An 18175-nucleotide genomic window follows, 5' to 3' on the forward strand; every position below is an offset into this window, starting at 1 on the left:
AGCAGCTTCTCTGTGTCCGCTTCCAGCTCTGCGAGGACCTCTTCTCTCGTGTTAATAAGAACCAGAGTGCTCAGCTGTCCTATTCTGTGGAGGTAAGCCTGGGTCTCGGCGGGGCACGGGGAGGGCACGGCGGCCCTGGGCTGGGATAAGATCAAGGGCCGTCTCTGGAGTCAGGCCGCCTAGGGTCCACTCTTGGCTCTCCCCGCCGTTAGCAGTGGCTTCGGCCAAGCGATTTCGTGTCCCGGCCCCTGAGTGTGTTCGCTCCTGCGGTGATAAAGACCGGCCGGCCCCTCCGAGGGCTGCTGGATCGGTGAGCCCGCGTGTGCGGAGCGCCTAGCGCCGAGTCTGGGCATCACGAACGCTCGGGGTCCTCCAGCCGCAGCCGCCCGTGTCACGTCCAGGGGAGCGAAGAGTGAGTCTTGTCGTCGGTATCTTCGCTACCTTTCTCACCTCCTGTGTGTTTCTGTCGCTCAGGTGAGCTACATGGAGATCTACTGTGAGCGGGTACGAGACCTCCTGAACCCCAAGAGTCGGGGCGCTCTGCGGGTCCGGGAGCACCCCATCCTGGGCCCCTACGTGCAGGACCTGTCTAAGTTGGCCGTGACCTCCTACGCGGACATCGCCGACCTCATGGACTGTGGAAATAAGGCTCGGTGAGGCGGGCTGACGAGCGCGGGGAGGGGGAGCCAGCGTCGGGCAGGCGAGAGGCCGATGCGGTGACCGCTCCCTTCCCCACCCAGGACCGTGGCCGCCACCAACATGAACGAGACCAGCAGCCGCTCGCACGCTGTCTTCACCATCGTCTTCACGCAGCGCTGCCACGACCAGCTCACCGGGCTAGACTCCGAGAAGGTGGCCTTCCTGCCTCCCTCGCTGCCCCCCTCCCCGTTCCCTCGCCGGGCGGCACCCAGATCTGCCCACCCCTAGCCCCCTCGGCCCCCTGGCGCCCTTACCTCCGGCCCTCTCCTCTGACCCCAGGCCAGTAAGATCAGTTTGGTGGACCTTGCCGGCAGCGAGCGGGCCGACTCCTCGGGGGCCCGGGGCATGCGCCTGAAGGTGAGGGGGCTTCGGAGGGAAGGTTAGGGTCAGTGCTGGGGGCTGCGGGTGGGGGTCTCTGGCAGGGGAGGGGCGGGGGGATGTGGATGGTGTCGGGGACGAGGGCCTCATTCCCACGCTCCTCGTCCCTTTCCAGGAAGGGGCCAACATCAATAAGTCCCTGACCACGCTGGGGAAGGTGATCTCGGCCCTGGCGGATCTGGTAAGAGCTGGGGCTGGGAGAGAAGCGGGTCTGGGACACGGGACAGGGGTGCCCATCCTGACCCCTCCCCCTCCGTCCTCCAGCAGTCCAAGAAGCGGAAGTCGGATTTTATCCCTTACAGGGACTCTGTGCTCACCTGGCTGCTCAAGGAGAACTTGGGTGAGGCCGCCTCTCTCTCTCCGCTGACTCTGCCCCTCCCATCGACCCCTTTGACACGTCTGACGAGTCCCCTTGCCACCCCTAGAATCTCACATCCCCCCCCCACCCCCGTTGTCCCCTGACCGTCCCCCCTGCCCGGGAGCATCCTCGGTAGGTTTCCTGATGCTGAGGACCCACAAGCCGGGGGTCCTCACCGCGGGGCTCCCCGAGACCCCTCCCTGACTGCGGGCTGGCCGCTGGCTCGATCCTCCTCCCACCCGTCTCTGACGGTCGCTGAGATGGCTGGTGTCTCCCCGCCTCTGACCGCCACCGCAGCTAGTGTACAACTCGTAGCTTCACCCTGCCTGGGACAGTGACCCCGCCAGACCCCTGAGGGCACTGAGGCCGCCCTGACCCCGAGACCCGGTCTGACTTCTCTTAGGGCCTAGGCCAACGACGGCTCTGCCCTGTCCCTTTGCAGGTGGGAACTCCCGCACGGCCATGATCGCAGCCCTGAGCCCTGCAGACATCAATTACGAGGAGACCCTCAGCACCCTCAGGTGGGGCTCCGAGGGAGCTCAGGCCGGCGGTTAGGACCCTGCCTGCCAGACAGGCTGACCAGGATTTAACGGTCAGGGAGAGGGAGGGAAGCAGGCTGGGGGGCGCCCCCGTCTGGGCTGCACCCAGCCCTCCCCGCTCCCCTCCCCGCAGGTACGCTGACCGCACCAAGCAGATCCGCTGCAACGCCGTCATCAACGAGGACCCCAACGCCCGGCTGATCCGTGAGCTGCAGGAGGAGGTGGCCCGGCTGCGGGAGCTGCTCCTGGCTCAGGGGCTGTCCGCCTCCGCCCTGGGAGGTAGGGCTCCAGAGGAGGGCGGCTCACGGTCGCCCCTTGGCCCGCTACATCTCTTGGTGGCCTTCGCCCAGGCCCGAGGCCAGAGGGGGGGGCCACCGGCCACGAAGCTCTCTGCGCGTGCAGTGGCACGGATATAGATGTGAAGGGGGACGTCGCGTGCCTTCAGGCGTTTCAGGGAGGGACTGATTCCCCAGGGGCGTCAGGATGTGCGGGGCCCTGGAGAGGCCACTGGGACCGCTAAAGCGAGGGAGCAGGAGCAAAGGGCCAGGCCTGCATCTGTGGTTCAAGCGGTAAAGCGGTTAGGATGGGCCATGGGGGCACCGGCCCTGATCAACCTTACAGAACGTGGGGCTTGGCTGGCCGTGAGCCGCGGCCCAGGTTCTACGGCGTAACGCTCAGCCATACTGTTACCCGATGTGTCCTCGTTGGAGGCTGTGTGATCTGCGCTCCACGTCCAGTCCCGGGGGCTCTCTTGCTGCAGATGGCCGGGGGCTGGGGGCACAGTGAGGAGAGCGGGGTGTCCGTTCTTGGGAAGACGAGAGTCCGGTAGACATGGTGTTTCTTTCCCGCGTCTGAATGGTCGCGTTGCAGAAGCGAGAGCTGCACAGGCTCTCTTCTCCCGGAAGGCAGACCTAGACACCAGGGCGCATGTGACGTGAGGCGGGTCGCAGCCACGCTGACCTTCTGACGGTGCAGCTCACCCAACGGTGGGAGGAATTGGCTGCCTTGTTCAGTAGTGCCCCTGGAGGGCCACAAGTAGGGACTGAGTACCCATTTGTCACGGCTGCTGTAGGAGAGCTCCCTGCTTGGCAAAGGTTGACCAGATGACCTGTGCGATCCTTATGGGCTGGTCCTCTGCGAGGCCTTCTCTGAGTCTCTGATCTGTCTTTTCTTAGCCTCCTTTGATCTCTGTCTCCTTCCCAGGTCTAAAGGTGGACGAGGGGAGTTCCGGGGGTGCTCTGCCGGCTGTATCGTCCCCCCCTGCCCCAGCGTCAGCCTCACACCCCCCGGCACACAATGGGGAACTGGAACCGTCATTCTCCCCCAGTGCTGAGCCCCAGATTGGGCCCGAGGAGGCCATGGAGAGGCTCCAGGTGGGAAACTGGAGCTGGCCAGGTTGGCGGGGGTGGGGGGGTGGGGAGGTGGGGGGGTGGGGGGGGTAGGGGCAGCAGCCACTGGGGGTCTGGTTCTCCAAAGCCAGAGTTGAGGAGGAAGAGAGAGTCCCGGGAGTAGTGTGGCCCCGTGGTGGGTCCTCGTCCCAGACCTCCCCAACCCGTGCCTGTCCCGTGCCCCCAGGAGACAGAGAAGATCATAGCTGAGCTGAACGAGACCTGGGAGGAGAAGCTACGTAAGACAGAAGCTCTGAGGATGGAGAGGTGCGAGTGGCGGGCTGGCAGCCGGGGCCCCGGGGGGCTGGGGTGGGAGGGAAGGTCAGGCCCTGCAGGGAAGGGGTGCACGGTCACGGTCACGTGTCTCTTTGCCTCCAGAGAAGCATTGCTGGCCGAGATGGGGGTGGCCGTCCGGGAGGATGGCGGAACTGTGGGCGTCTTCTCTCCCAAGAAGGTGAGCGAGGGGTCTGCGGAGGAGGCTCTGCTGGCCGTGGAAGCTCATGGGGTTTGGGGGGTACGAGGCGAGCCCCAACTCGGATCCCTGAGCGTGTCCCTGCGTCGTCTCTGTCCCCACGCCCGCCACCTCCTGTGTGTTGTCAGGCCTCCGTGTGACAGCCTGGGGTGAGGTGCCTTGTTAGGTGCCTGTGGCCGGGGTTCCAGGGTCCCTAGAGGATACTAGGGTCCCTGCCCCTCCGGGGTGTTTTCAAGGGCCGTTTGGAACCTGCGTGTTAACGAACGTAAACCCGCACTGGTACATGAGTTCACGCAGAGCTTGTTTCTGGATTCGCAAATTGTTCTCAGTAGTTACCCTGGGAACAGGGGAGGAGGTGGGAGGTTGGAGGCTGGTTGGGGTCGTGATGTACTTGCTACACATTCTTCTTTACGGCCAAATTTTGTGTCCCGTGCATGTTACTGCTTAGAGAGGCACTGAGAGACGCACCGCGAGAGGGTCGCTGGAAGACGAGCCTGTGGGGAAGAGCCAGGAACAGGCAGCGAACCGTAGGACTGGGGTTGCGAACGTGGCAGGAGGCTTAAGGACGCATCGGTGTAGCGGGAGACGCGTGGAGGCGGTGTCCCGGGGAAGGCGGTCTGGCAGGCGGACGCGCAGGTTGGGGGTGGCCGAGGGGCCAGGCTAGCATCAGGCCGAGCGGCACAGCTGGTGTCTGTTGCATGCCTGCCGTGTGGCGGGTGCTCGAGAGGAGGGAGGGAGGAGAGGCCTTCAGTCGTCTCCGGCCAGCGTGGCCCAGGGCCCGCCAGTCAGGGCGGGTGCAGGCTGGAGGCCGCCAGGACGCCTGTGCCGGAGTGCACTGTGAAGGGCGTCGTGGAGGCCCGTTCGAGCGAGCGGGAACTTCGGTCCTTCCGGGGAGTCAGCCTCGTCTGTCTGGGCCGCGGTCTGAAGTTTGGAGGCTCAGGCCCCGGTCAGGTGTGCCGTGCTCAGAGCCGCCTGGAAGCGGTTCTGGGTTATTGGAAGGAGGCTCCTCCCGATCGATGAGGTCACGGCCGTCCGGGAGACGGAGTCTGGAAGGAGGCAGAGGCGCAACAAGAGGGGAGGGGTTTGCCCGGCCTGGGGCACAGCCGGGGGAGCGAGAGAGCCGTGGCGGGGGTGCTGAGGCCTGTCCGGGGCTGGGCACTCAGGGGTCCCTCTGTAGCCTCTCTCTGGGACACAGGACCACAGGTGGCTCTCTGTGTGGTCTACAGCCACACGGGGGTGCTGGGGGCCTGGGACGCTTCCACTGCGGGTGCAGCGTTAGAGAGATAGAGGGGTGCACGTTTCTTTCTTAGAGGGCTTCCGGCTGCGTGGAGATGCCTTCTACTAAGGTCCAGGGACCAGCGGATGGGGTCTTGTTTTCAGTCCTCGTAAGGGGACCACGCACGCAAGGCCCGCCCCGTCCTCCGTTCCTCCCGTGTCATCCAGAGGTGGTCCGTGCACGTACAGGCGTGTGGCACAGTTTTGCGCTGTGCACACACACAGCCTGTCTCCGGAACAGCCGCGGTTCCACGCCTGATGCTTCTCGTGTCACAGCGTGTGCGTGCTCTGTCTGTTCGTTTTCGTGGTGCCAAAATGTTCGCGTGGACGCGGAATCATTTATTTAACCGGCTTCCTGCTGATGGGCGTTGAAGCTGTTTCCTGTTCTTTGACACCACAAGCGGTGTTTCGGTGTGTGGCCTCACGGGAAAGGTTTATCGTTTCCAGAACAAGTTCTTGGAGTGCAGATTTGGAGTCAGACGGTAGCTGTGTAGGATTTCCACGTATTTCTCCGGAGTGCCTTCCGAAGATTATAGCTGGGTCACTTTGTACTCCCCAGGGCAGTGCAAGAGAGCCGAGTCCCCTCACCCTTTTCAGCTTTTGGTCTTTGCTGGTCTCACTGGAGACAAAGGTGTCTCAGGGTACATTTCTGTTGCACTTGCTTTGCGTGGAGAGTCCTCACGTGAACGGGCGTGCGTGTTTCAGAAGGAAGGGTGGCTGGATCTGGGGAAAACGGGTTTGGTGGGGGCGGCTCCAACCTGGGAGTGCCCCCGTGCGGATCGGGTCCTGCGGGAGAAGCTGGTTTGTCTCCGAGAGGGCTTAGAGCCTGAGGGAAGGCCCCCTTTTTCTGGGCTCCCGTCGTCAGGCCCAGGGACCTCTGCCATCAGTGATTTTCAAACCTGGCTGGGAGCTTCCGTCACGGGGGCCGAGGGGGTGGGCAGGACCAGACTCTGGGCCCTCCTCCCCAGCCTCGGCCCCAGCGTCTCCTGCTTATCTGCTGGACGTGTTAGGCTTTCAGGTACGGTTTCGTTTGAACAAAGGGTTCCAGGGCTGAACAAAGATTGAAAAGCACTGCCCTAAATCGTGTCCGCTCTCCCGAGGGATGGATCGCTTTCTGCTTCCAGAGCCCATTGGCGTTTGCCATTCCTGGAGCAGGGCTGAGGCTGCATCGAGGGAGGCCGAGAGCATCCCTGGGGACCAGAGGAGGGTTGCAGCTGTGATGGTTGGGTGCCCAGGTTGGGGCACACACGTGGACACACGTACCCACCGTGGACATCGCAGGGGCGCTCTGTTCAGGGGGCTCCCGGAGAACCATGGCCGGTTCCCCCCACCCTGCACTTTCTTGACTCAGGGCTTTCGTCCTGACCCCTCCTTTCACCTGGAACTCTCTTCCTTCCACTGTCTACGTCCTCCTCGTGCTCAGGGATGCGCTGTCATGCTATCCTTGTAGTTCTTCCTTGGTCCTTCTTGCGAGCCCCTCCCTGAGGTGGTGGCACTCAGCTCCCTGGGGACAGAGGGGCCAATGAATGAGTGACCTGAGGGAGGGTGTGGAAAGGTCAGAGACCACTGTAGGACATCTGTTTCCCACTTGTGGTGTTTTCTTGCCAGTGACTCTGATGGCCCTACTGATGATAGCAGCGGCTGGTGGGGACTTGTCCCTGAGTCCCCAGCACTCTGCCAGGGTCTTGCACATAGAAAGCTCGCAGTAGATCCTTGTAGAACTCGGGCAGAGCATCTTGTGTTGGGGCAGAAGGCTTAAGGAAGCTTCGTGGAGGAAGTGGCATTTGAGACCGATCTTGAGGGGCAGGAAGTGAATGACTTTGACAGGTAGGGGTGGGGTCGGCAGCAAGGCTGTTCCAGGCAAGGAGACCTGGGAGCAGCCCAGGAGGGTGGCCAGAGGTGCAGGGGACCTGCTTCTGGAAGGGTGTTTGGATAAATAGGCTGGGGCACTGATGAGGAGAGCCAGGGGACCAGCATAAAGTCAGGTGGCCGTGGGCTGCCCACCAGAGTGGCCTGAGTTGTGTGGTGAAGGCAGGAAGCTGGAGACCTGCGCAGAAGGCAGACCTGGGGCAGGGAGGGCCAAAGGAGGGCAGCAGATGAGAGCCGTCCCTGGGGGTGTGGGGCAGGGCCGTGAGGGGGTGTGGGGGGACCCAGGCCGACTCTCCTGGCTGCCCAGTTACAGCCTGGGGAGGGCGGGGGTGTCGGCAAAGAAACGCCACCCAGAAAAAGTGTTTCTGGGGAAGGGACAGGGCTGGGTTTTCCGTGCAGAGCAGCGTAAGAAGCAGCCAGCCGGGCCGGAGGGATGGACTTCGGGGAGGGAGGCCCCGGCTGGCACCTGCTGCAGGGACCCCGGCCCCAGCGAAGCGGGAGTCTGTCTGAGAATCAGCTGTGTTGGTTTCACCCGCTTTTGAATCGAGCTGACGCTTTCCGTTCTTTGGTTGTAAGAGTCGCCCGTGTTCCTAAGACACGCGAGCTGGAAGGCACATGGGGAGCCCGACCCCTCACCCCGTGCCCGCTTGTGCTCTCCAGAAGGGGCAGGATACGTTTTGAAGGAAGAAATGAGGCGGGGACAGGGCGTGCAGGGAAGGCAGAGGCGGGGCAGGTGATTCCCCAGGTTTCTGCCGGGGGGGACGGTCGGGTGGGCCGTGGGAGGTGGGAGGGGTACACGGGTGGGCACCTGGGCCCCTTGTGTGTGTGGAGAGGTGGCTCGTGGTGTCCTGCGGTGACCTGTACCTGGGGGTCGGGCGGCTGGGGGAGCTCCCCGAGTGGGGGAGCGGCCTGCGGTGCTGGAACCTGGGGGGACGTTGCCGAAGCTCCCTCCCGCTCCCCTGACCGCTCCCCTTCTCCCTCAGACCCCCCACCTGGTGAACCTGAACGAAGACCCTCTAATGTCCGAATGTCTGCTGTACCACATCAAGGACGGCATCACCAGGTAGCGTTCGCCCCGCAGTCTCCGGGGCCGCCTCTCCTTTTGGGGTGTGGCTGCAGACAGATGGCCACGCTGATGACTCCCTTCCCTGGTGACCTTCCTGGAGACACCCCAGGTCTCAGGACAGCTACCTGCATGGCCCAGGTCGCCCTCCAGGCTTCCCGAGAAGGTGTGAGCCTGGTTGCCCAGCGGCCGTGCCCTGCACCCACCACTTCGGGACGGGGACGGGCCTCGTTTGTGGGGATAGATCCTGATTTACTGGGGCACAAGGGGGGGCGGAAAGCTCCGATTGCCACCTTCTCAGCCCCTGGTGGTGTTTGTTACCTTGGCCTCCCCTGGTGCACCCTGCCTCGCAAAGGGAGACGGGAAGCACGGCTTCGTGTTGCCGAGAGTGCCCACGCGGCAGGGGGTTCGCAGGTGGCTCTGACCAAGCCCTGGGGCTCGGGGCCTCGGAGGTCACCTCCTGCAGTCAGTCAGAGGGGTGAGGATGTCCCCTCCCCCAACATAAGCATTACGGCTGATGATCGTGGGTAGGAAGTGAGCCCTCGGGCGACCAGCCCCGGGGACGGGTGGGAGGCCCGTGCTGAGGGTGCCCGCCACACTTCCGGCTCCCTTCCCCCTTGCCACGTGACCCGTGGGTAGGACCCGGGCTTTGGAATCAGGCAGGTCCCGTCTCGATCCCAGCGTCCCCCCGGGCAGGCTGTGTGACCTTGGGCAGGTGGCTTTATCTTTCTGAGCCTCGGCCTCCTTCTCCGTGAACCGGGAATGACCGCTTGGCTCACTGAGATGGGCGGGCTTGTGTTCGGAGGGGATGTGGCGGACGTCTGGCACGCGCTCACAAGACGTTGGCCGTTGCCTCCCCAGGGTGGGCCAGGTGGACGTGGACATCAAGCTGACCGGGCAGTTCATCCGGGAGCAGCACTGTGTGTTCCGGAGCATCCCGCAGCCAGACGGAGAAGGTAACGGCTGAGGGGCGAGAGCTCAGTGGCCTGGGTCGGGTCCCCACGCTGGGACTGTGGCTGTGTAAGAGGGGACGTGTCCGTCCTCGGAGCGGCTTCAAGCTCAGGTTAAGCGCTGGGAGAGCGTCCGGGGCCCGGCCGTGTGCACCCGCCCTGGGACCGAGGTCTGCTGCGGCAGGCGGGAGCGGCGGGGTCCCCATGGCAGACACGACGCTGAAGCGTGCCGGGGGTGGGGGCAGTGAGGTTCTGCTGAAGATGACATCTTGCCCTCGTCCCTGGTCTTGTAGCCTCAGAGAGCACTCTGGTTGTTTCTTACGGAAAGCTGTGTCAGTCTCGGTGGGGTCTCTGAGTTCACGTCCTGCTTCTGTCCAGCTGTGACGGTAGAGGTTTCTGGGAGTTCGCTGGCCCACGTGCCCCTCTGGTTGCAAAACTTCCAGACTTTTAGCCCTAATTCAGCCGTAGCAGCGAAAGCTTTGAGGACTCACAAAAGCTGAGGGTGAAGGTAGCAGCCCGTCTGATATTGCGACAGAACGGTACTTGTGCGTTTCCGGCTGTGTTTTGAGGTCGCCGTTTTGTTCTGGTCCGGTCTTTATTTTTTTTCAATGTTTTATATTATTTTTTGAGACAGACAGGGCATGAGCAGGGGAGGGGCAGAGAGAGAGAGAGAGAGAGAAACAGAATCCAAAGCAGGCTCCAGGCTCTGAGCTGTCGGCACAGAGCCCGACGCGGGGCTCGAACCCACGAACCGCAAAATCATGACCTGAGCCGAAGTCGGACGCTCAACCGACTGCGCCACCTAGGCAGGACCACCCCGTCTCTGGTCCAGTCATTTTTTTAAAAGGAATAGTTTGGGTTTACGTGGGCCCGAGTGAAGTCGAGCCCTGGGACTCGGGTAGGGTAGGAGGCAGGGTGCCGTCCACCCGAGCACTCGCGGAGCCTGGAGCCTGGAGCGGTGCGCTGTGCCTCAGGCTCTGAAGGAGGGGCAGGGAGTTGGGGCGCGCACGCTTTTTAAATAAGAAAAGACGCCGCCCTGTGGCTTACAGCTCAGGTTGGACACCTGCCTGGCGGGCCGCACTCTGGTTCAGGGTCTGCAGGTTAATGCAGCGGTTCTGGTCTCATTCAAGTCCTCAGTGGCAGCAGGTGCTTCCGGCGTTGGCGGGCCGCAAGCTGTCGAATCAGTTCAGCCCGGTGACTTACGGCCGAGTTCCTGTTCTGTGGTCGCCTCAAGCCACGTGCTAGGTCACGACCAAACCGTACAAGGCCCGCAGAGCGAGCCCAGCCTTGGGAGCTCAGAGCACGTTTGGGAAGGTGACGGGCAGGCAGGGGGCGGTTGGTTACACAGCAGTGAAAGCAGCCGATGATCCTGTGCCCCAAAGGGTGGGGTCTGTGAAGGTTCAGTCCGATCGGTCTCTGTTCTTATGGCGGACTTGGGACTTGAGCAGACAGGCGGAGGGGCGGTGGGCAGCCCAGCCAGAGCCGTGGACGTGGAAGAGCGTTTATCGCTGACCATCCAGCTTGCGCTGTTGCGTTGTCTCACGCAGCTCACGAGTGAGGGACCTGAGGCTCTCGGGGGTCAGGGGACTTGCCCAAGACCACGCAGCTAGAAGCTGGCGGAGTTGGATTGGGACACTGCTTGGCGGGCTCAAGGGCTGTGCTCTGAGCTCCGCCTGGGTACGGGCGGCCGTGCGTCCGGGAGAAGGCTGGAGCAAAGTCGTCTGCTCGGCCGGCCCCACTGCCCTCCACAATGCCCGTCTCTCCAGCTTTAGATTATCTGCTCATTGACTTGTCCGACTTACCAGCTGGAAGTGAGCTCTGGGAGAGCGGGGATGTGGTGGTTCTTTCTAACGTTCATTTACTTATTTTGAGAGAGACCGCGCATGCTCATGGGGGTCAGAGAGAGGGAGAGAGAGAATCATCCCAAGCAGGCTGAGTGGAGTTTGGTCTCACAGACCGCGAGATCATGACCTGAGCCGAGATCAGCGGTTGGACGCTCAGCTGATTGAACCGCCAGGCGCCTAGGGATTTGGGTTTTTATCTCCAGTGTATTTCTAAGACCTAAAATAGCGCCGGGCATATAGTGGGGGTGCAAAGCACTCACGGAACGAACGAACGAACGAACGAATGAAGTTGGGGCATGGTGGGAAAGGGTAGGGAGAGACTGGTCCCCATTACAGCCACCCCACCCTCTCTGCCACATCCTTCTCTTTCCCGCTGTCACTACCTCCGCTGCCCCGGAGCTGAGTTCCCTGCCTGCTTTCTTCTCCCGCGGCGTCGGGAGCCCCCTCTGCCTTACGTCACTGTTCGCTCTGCTTCCCTTGTCACTGTTAGTGTAAGAACTCAGCTCCATGTAGCACTTTGTTTTTCTGTCCCTCAACCATCCCGTAAGGGAGGACTTGATCATCCCAGTTTATAGAAGCCGCAGAAGTCAGGCGATCTGCTCAGCATCCCTCAGTGAAGGCGTTGCAGAGCCTTTGGGACACCAGGGTCCCTCGGTGCCAGCGAGGCGCCAGTCCTCGAGGGCAGGAAGCTGCCTCATGCTCGGTGTCCCAGCGAGCAGCAGGCTCCGTGGCTTGTACGGAGGACCGAGGAGCACCCTGACACATGTTGGAGTCCAGTCGGCTCTGTCTTGTCACGTGGACACCGTGCTCTGCGGGCTGTGGCCCGAGAAGAGTAGTCAGGCGGCAGTTTGCGAAGCGCATCAGACGGCAGCGGGCTGGGGGCCTGCTGGGGAGGGGTCCAGGCTTGGCGCGGGATGGCGTTCGTTGGAAAGGAAGGAGTGGGCATCGGGAAGGCAGAAGTGACAGCCTGCCCGGACGCGAGGGACAAAGCACTCTGAGAATTACTGTCTTGCTGAGCCGCTGCTGGGGAGGTTGGAGGGGGGGCACTAGGGAGCTTCTACAGAGGCTTCTGGAATTGTAGCTGGGGCTCTAACCCTCCTTCTGCTCTTCCTTTCCTGTGCTGCCTGCCACCAGAGGGGCCGTGGCACCCCTGACAGGTACTGGAGGGCGGGCCTGGGGGCGCGTGCATGTCTTTTGGGGGGACTGCAAGATGGGAGTCTGTGAGCATCACCCCCTCCCCCAAGGGCCTAATGCCCCCCCTCCCTCTCTCCCTCTGCTCAGTGGTGGTCACCCTGGAGCCTTGCGAAGGAGCCGAGACCTACGTCAACGGGAGGCTGGTGACCGAGCCCCTGGTGCTGAAGTCAGGTAGAGGAGACCGTGTGCTGCGAGCGCTCCGGGCAGGCTGGGCCAAGAGGGTCCTGGGCAGAGGTTGCCGGGGCAGCACCCGGAAAGAGGAAGGGACTGGGAAGTGAAGAAGAGGGACCCTGCTCCTGGTTTCTCCCATGGCCCTGGGGAAACGGGAAGAGTGCGCATGCTCCTGGGCTCCCTCTGGCTGGCAGGGGCCAGTCGGCAGGGGCTCAGACTGCCCTCGGGCTTGGGTGGCCGGAGACCTGGTGGCAGGGCTCCTGGGCTTGTGGGGAAGGCCCGGCTCCCCGTGGGCGCGGGGATGGGTTCGCCGCCGTGGGGAGCGAGCCCACCCTTCTCCGCTCCCGTCTCCAGGGAATAGGATTGTGATGGGCAAGAACCACGTGTTCCGCTTCAATCACCCGGAGCAGGCGCGGCTGGAGCGGGAGCGAGGGGTGCCCCCGCCCCCCGGGCCGCCCTCCGAGCCCGTCGACTGGAACTTCGCCCAGAAGGAGCTGTTGGAGCAGCAGGGCATCGACATCAAGCTGGAGATGGAGAAGAGGTGCGGGGAGGAGTGCTGTCTGGACCGCCCTCCTCCCATTGTCGGGGACCCCACTGCGGTGGCTTCGGAGCCTCATGCTCTTCCCCCCCTGCCCCCCAACCCCAGGCTGCAGGACCTGGAGAATCAGTACCGGAAAGAGAAGGAGGAGGCTGATCTTCTGCTCGAGCAGCAGCGACTGGTGAGGGCCGGCCAGGGCATGGGGGGCAGAGAGGTGGTGAGGGCCGGCCAGGCATGGTGGGCGCACGCACAGAGGGGCACGGGGGGCGGGGGCAGGGAGGTGGTGAGGTGTGTGGAGGGGCATGCAGGGTGCATGCAGAGGGGCACGCGGGGGTGGAGGGAGGGGGCATGTGTGCATAGAGTGTGCAATGGGGGCCAGTGGGGTGCACTGGGGTGCGGAGGCAGGAGACGGACTGGCGGTGCAATAACACAACTCTGCCTTTGGTTCATGCTGTGTGAGCCAGAGTGGGGAGTGGGCACGGGGTCGGCGCGTGGCCGTGGCATTTAGGAGGAGATGGGACCGAAAGGTGACTCGGGGAGCAAGCTGGGTGCAGGGAATTAGCATCCCTCCCACGTGAGCAGGGCTTCCTGGACTCGACCTTTGTGATTTTCACGCATCCAAGTACTGTTTGTGCTCTGAGACTGTTCTTTAAGCGGGCCTGCCCTCAGCGCGGCCCCGTGTGCGGACCCCCCGTACTCGGCACCGCCGCAGCTCCGCTCGCGGGGCTCTCTGCCCGTCACTGTTCCACGGGCGCGCGGGTTTGCGGGGAGACGCTAGGGTCAGCGGTCCAGACGGGGCGTCTCTGGGGTCGCGGGGACCGGCGGGCCCTGGGGTGTCCTGAGCCCCCTCCCCGTTCTGTGTGTGTGGCCCCAGTACGCGGACTCGGACAGCGGGGACGACTCGGACAAGCGCTCGTGCGAGGAGAGCTGGCGGCTCATCTCGTCCCTGCGAGAGCAGCTGCCCCCGACCACCGTGCAGACCATCGTGAGGCGCTGCGGCCTGCCCAGCAGCGGCAAGCGCCGGGCCCCGCGGAGGGTGTACCAGATCCCCCAGCGGCGGCGGCTGCAGGGCAAGGACCCGCGCTGGGCCACCATGGCCGATCTGAAGATGCAGGCGGTGAAGGAGATCTGCTACGAGGTGGCCCTGGCCGACTTCCGCCACGGCCGCGCCGAGATCGAGGCCCTGGCCGCCCTGAAGATGCGGGAGCTGTGCCGCACGTACGGCAAGCCCGAGGGCCCCGGGGACGCCTGGAGGGCCGTGGCCCGCGACGTCTGGGACACGGTGGGCGAGGAGGAAGGCGGCGGCGGTGGCGGCGGCGGCGAGGAGGGGGCCCGCGGGGCGGAGGTGGAGGACCTCCGCGCCCACATCGACAAGCTGACGGGGATCCTGCAGGAGGTGAAATTGCAGAACAGCAGCAAAGACCGGGAGCTGCAGGCCCTGAGGGACCGCATGCTGCGCATGGAGAGGGTCATTCCCCTGGCGCAGGTGCGAAGGGGAGGCCGCTCGGGTCCTCCCAACACCCCTCCCCCCAGCAGCCCCAGCCCCCCACTCGAGGGCCCCCCTTCCTGCCCCTCCTGGCGCATTCCACGGCGCTAACGGAAAATGCAGATTGCTGCCCCCCCCCCCCTCCGTCTTTGCTGGTGACTCCGCATTTGTAAGGAGTCCCCGGATGTTTCAGCAGCTCCCCGCACCCCCCTCCCCCATTCGGTCCTGACCGCAGCCCCGCCAGCGGCGGTGGGATCACCGGGCCGTTTCTGCTGGTTTTTGCCCAACGAGTTAATCTGTGTCTTCCGTGGGCCAGCCTTCGTGCTGGGCGCCCGGGTTACTGGCCGCAGACACGCTGTGCTCTTCCTGCTTGCCCTCTGGGGGCGCAGGACGGGCAGGCAGCCCTCGGCCGGCCGGGGGTTATTGGCGGCTTACCGCCCCCACCCGCCCTGCACGTCCAGCCCCAGCAGCTGCTCCTTGACCTTGCTGTGCACCTACCGCCTGGAGGCCGTTGCGCCTGGAGCGCCTTCCGCTCACCTCCTTCAGGCGTTTACTTCGGCGATAGCCGATAGCCTCCCGGTGGATGGGTCCCTGCTGTGGCCACCTTCACCCTGGCCCCATCCCCTGCCTGGCTCTGCTCTTTATCCCGGTATACGTGTTTTGATAAAGCACATCATTGAATACATCACATATGCTTTTATGTAATGTACCCGACGTATATCAATGTAAATATTCTACTTTTAAAAAGTTAACTTGAGGGAGAGAGCACGAGCAAGCGGGGGAGGGGCACAGGGCGAGAAGAGAGAAGCCTAAGCAGGTTCCGTGCTCAGCGGCGGAACCTGGGCTCGAGCCCACAACCCTGGGATCATGACCTGAGTGGAAATCAAGAGTCAGATGTTCAGCTGAGCCATCCAGGCGCCCCTAAACATGCTCTTCTATTTAACTTCTTATTGAAGCATAATCTACGTACCATTCCACGGTTTTTCTCATGGATGGATCAGCTGTCTCTCTCCCTTAGATGATGGCAGGTATCACTGACCTTGTATTCCCAGGGCACAGAAGGTATCGGCAGGACTTACCCAGTGCCCACCGGGCGCGGGGCATGGCTCTATTCACCCCGCGGTGGACTCGCTGAACTCTTACAGCCGCCCCCGCGGTGGGTGCCGTTACTGAAGGGCTCTTGCACAGGAGGGGCCTGGGTGCGGAGGCAGGGACAGAAGTGGCAGGCCAGGAAGGGTCTTAGGTCACTCGTCCCCCACCCCCACACAGGCCTGTGCCCTTAAGCCACTGTCCCGGCCCCCTTGTCTCCACGCTCCTCTGGGGCCCCCCTGAAGTCTGTGCTCACCGCCCTTCTACCCTCTGCCCCTCTCTTCCTCCCAGGACCACGAGGATGAGAACGAAGAGGCCGGGGAGGCCGCCTGGGCGGCGCCGCCGGCGTCAGAGGCGGTGGAGGAGGAGGCCCCCGGCGAGCGCGCGGCCCCGGCGCGGCCCCCCCTCGCCGCCCCTGTCCAGCTGGGAGCGGGTGTCGCGGCTCATGGAGGAGGACCCCGCCTTCCGCCGCGGCCGCCTTCGCTGGCTCAAGCAGGAGCAGTTGCGGCTGCAGGGACTGCAGGGCGCGGGCGGCCGGGGCGGGGGGCTGCGCAGGCCCCCCGCCCGCTTCGTGCCCCCTCACGACTGCAAGCTGCGCTTCCCTTTCAAGAGCAACCCGCAGCACCGGGAGTCCTGGCCGGGGGCCGGGGAGGCCGCCCCCGCACCCCAAGCTCCCGAGGAGGTGGCGCCCCCTCCGGCCGCCCCCGCGCGCCGGCCCCCCAGTCCCCGGAGGTCCCACCGGCCCCGCAGGAACTCCCTGGACGGAGGCGGCCGCTCCCGGGGAGGGGGCTCCGCGCAGCCCGAACCCCAGCACTTCCAGCCTAAGAAGCACAACTATTACCCCCAGCAGCCCCAGCCGTACCCCGCGCAGCGGCCCCCGGGGCCCCGCTACCCCCCGTACACCACTCCCCCCGCGGATGAGGCGGCAGCGCTCGGCCCCCGACCTCAAGGAGAGCGGGGCGGCCGTGTGAGCGCCCCGACGGCCGGGGCCGGAGCAGAGCAGATGCCGGAGCCGCCGCTTTCCCGGGAGCCCCGGGCAGGGAGGCGACAGGTGGGCGAGAAGGTCCGAGTAGGTGATGGACGGCGTGGCAGAGGCTGGGCCGGAGGCCGCAGGAAGGAAGCGCGCACGGAGTTGCCGGGAGCAAACCAAAGTGAAGGAAGAGAGGGTGGGGGCTGCCTCGGGGCGCCCCTTGCAGAGGGGGGGGGTCCCACAAATGCTGCTAGGGGTGGGGTGGGGGTAGGGGTGCCGCGTAGCCAGTGTTTGACTTTCTTTTCAAGTGGGGACACGGGGGGGGGGGGGGGGGGGGGGGAGGGGAGGACCCAGGGTGAGGCGAGTTCTCTTCCCTGCCCCGACTGTCTGTCTGTCTGTCTGTCTGTGGTGGGCTTCTGTTTCCAGGGAGGTGAGGTGTGGCCGACCGGAAGTCATTCCCCTCCCCTTCCGGGCCTCCTGCTATATTTGGGGGCCCTGTCTGGATTCTGGTTTGGCTGGGGTCCCACGAGGGTGTGGGACCCTTCAATAAAGGATAGCAAACAGAGCCGGTGCTGGTTTGGTCTGGCTTTAAACAGAGGGGTAGGTGATCCAAGGAAAATGCACAGATCCTAAGCGTGCGGCTCGGCGGAGTTTTACCTAGGTGTGTACCCTGGGAATCATCACCCAGATCAAGATACAAGAGCGGTCGTCTTGGATTCTTGAACGTTCCGCCCCATGACTCTCCCTTCAGGGTGCCGAACCCAGTCCTGATTTCCCTCCCTCCATTTTGGCTCACCTGGCGCCTCCCTTTCTGCCCCCCCCCCCCCCACGGGTCACCGCGTGGTCACCGACAGAGGAGAGCGGGAGGGATGAGGGCAGGGAGAGGGGGACCCACCTGTCCGTTGCTAACAGGACTTGCAGGATTTGGGGGCAAGGCGGGGTTCAGCTCCACCCAGCCCCTCGCCGTTTGAAAGGTCTTCCGCAGAGCGAGAATTCCCCCCGGGTTCTGTTCTCTTGGACTTTGGAATGTTGATCAAGCCCACTGCACCCACCTGCTTATTTTCTTCCCATCTGTGATCCCTGCCTTGGGCCAGGGCGCGTCCCGCATCCCAAGAAGCCTGGTGTCTTGAGACTGTAGCAGGAGGATGCTGCTTGCTCGCTTTCGTGTCCTGGCCTGGAGGAACGAGGTTAAATCGAATCCCTGCCCTGCCTGCACCTTGCCAAACTCCGGAATCTTCCCGTTCTCAGGAAAACACCTCCCCCGTTTGAAACTGTGAGCTGTTTGCCCACAGCTTCCTGATGTCAGTCTCCAGGCACTAGCGGCCAAAACCATAGACACGATCCCCAACTGCAGCCAAAACCACGGCCCTGGGCAAGGGTACGATTGTGTTTACTCTGGGTTTCCACGCCCTGGTGCTGGCTACCTTCATTTTGGCAGCTTTGACTGCCAGGTCTTCAGGGACCTGTTGACAGTGACCCAAGATCCAGAATGTAATGGATAGCTTGGCGACAGTGTTTACTTGAGCAGTTTATAATCTGGGCAAGGAGATTAAATGTGAGCAAGAAAATGATAGAATACAAAGTTCCCCGCAGGTCAGAGCAAGCTGAGCAGTTGGGACAAGTCATGTGGGGGCTGAGACGGGAGAGACAGCTCACTGTTTGAACACGCAGTTGGGTCGGTTCGCCTGGGTGGCTCAGTCGGGTAAGCGTCCAACTCTTGATTTCGGCTCAGGTCATGATCCCACAGCTCCTGAGATCGAGCCCCAACATCAGGCTCTGTGCTGATGGCCAGAGCCTGCTTGGGATGCTCTCTCCCTCCCTCCCTCCCTCCCTCCCTCCCTCTCTCTCTCTCTCTCTCTCTCTCTGTCTCGCTGCCCCTACCCCACCCATAT

The 18175-nt window shown here is 63.6% G+C and overlaps 1 protein-coding gene across 1 annotated transcript in view; it reads left to right on the plus strand.

Moving 5' to 3' along the window:
* The window catches only part of KIF1C (kinesin family member 1C), an 18008-nt gene extending 1160 nt beyond the window's left edge, over positions 1-16848 (plus strand). The window contains 20 exon segments of the mRNA XM_053893050.1: positions 27-92; positions 475-653; positions 741-852; positions 979-1056; positions 1193-1258; positions 1342-1417; positions 1878-1956; positions 2108-2253; positions 3178-3347; positions 3550-3629; positions 3741-3816; positions 7962-8041; positions 8903-8997; positions 12117-12200; positions 12555-12741; positions 12847-12919; positions 13613-14224; positions 15605-15712; positions 15714-16220; positions 16222-16848. Coding sequence (XP_053749025.1) covers positions 27-92; positions 475-653; positions 741-852; positions 979-1056; positions 1193-1258; positions 1342-1417; positions 1878-1956; positions 2108-2253; positions 3178-3347; positions 3550-3629; positions 3741-3816; positions 7962-8041; positions 8903-8997; positions 12117-12200; positions 12555-12741; positions 12847-12919; positions 13613-14224; positions 15605-15712; positions 15714-16220; positions 16222-16284 — 2937 coding nt within the window. The 3' untranslated portion in view covers positions 16285-16848.
* The last annotated feature ends 1327 nt before the right edge of the window (positions 16849-18175 follow it).

The sequence above is a fragment of the Panthera pardus genome, unplaced genomic scaffold, assembly GCF_024362965.1.
Source record: "Panthera pardus isolate Hobbes unplaced genomic scaffold, ASM2436296v1 HiC_scaffold_3, whole genome shotgun sequence".
Classification (NCBI taxonomy): domain Eukaryota; kingdom Metazoa; phylum Chordata; class Mammalia; order Carnivora; family Felidae; genus Panthera; species Panthera pardus.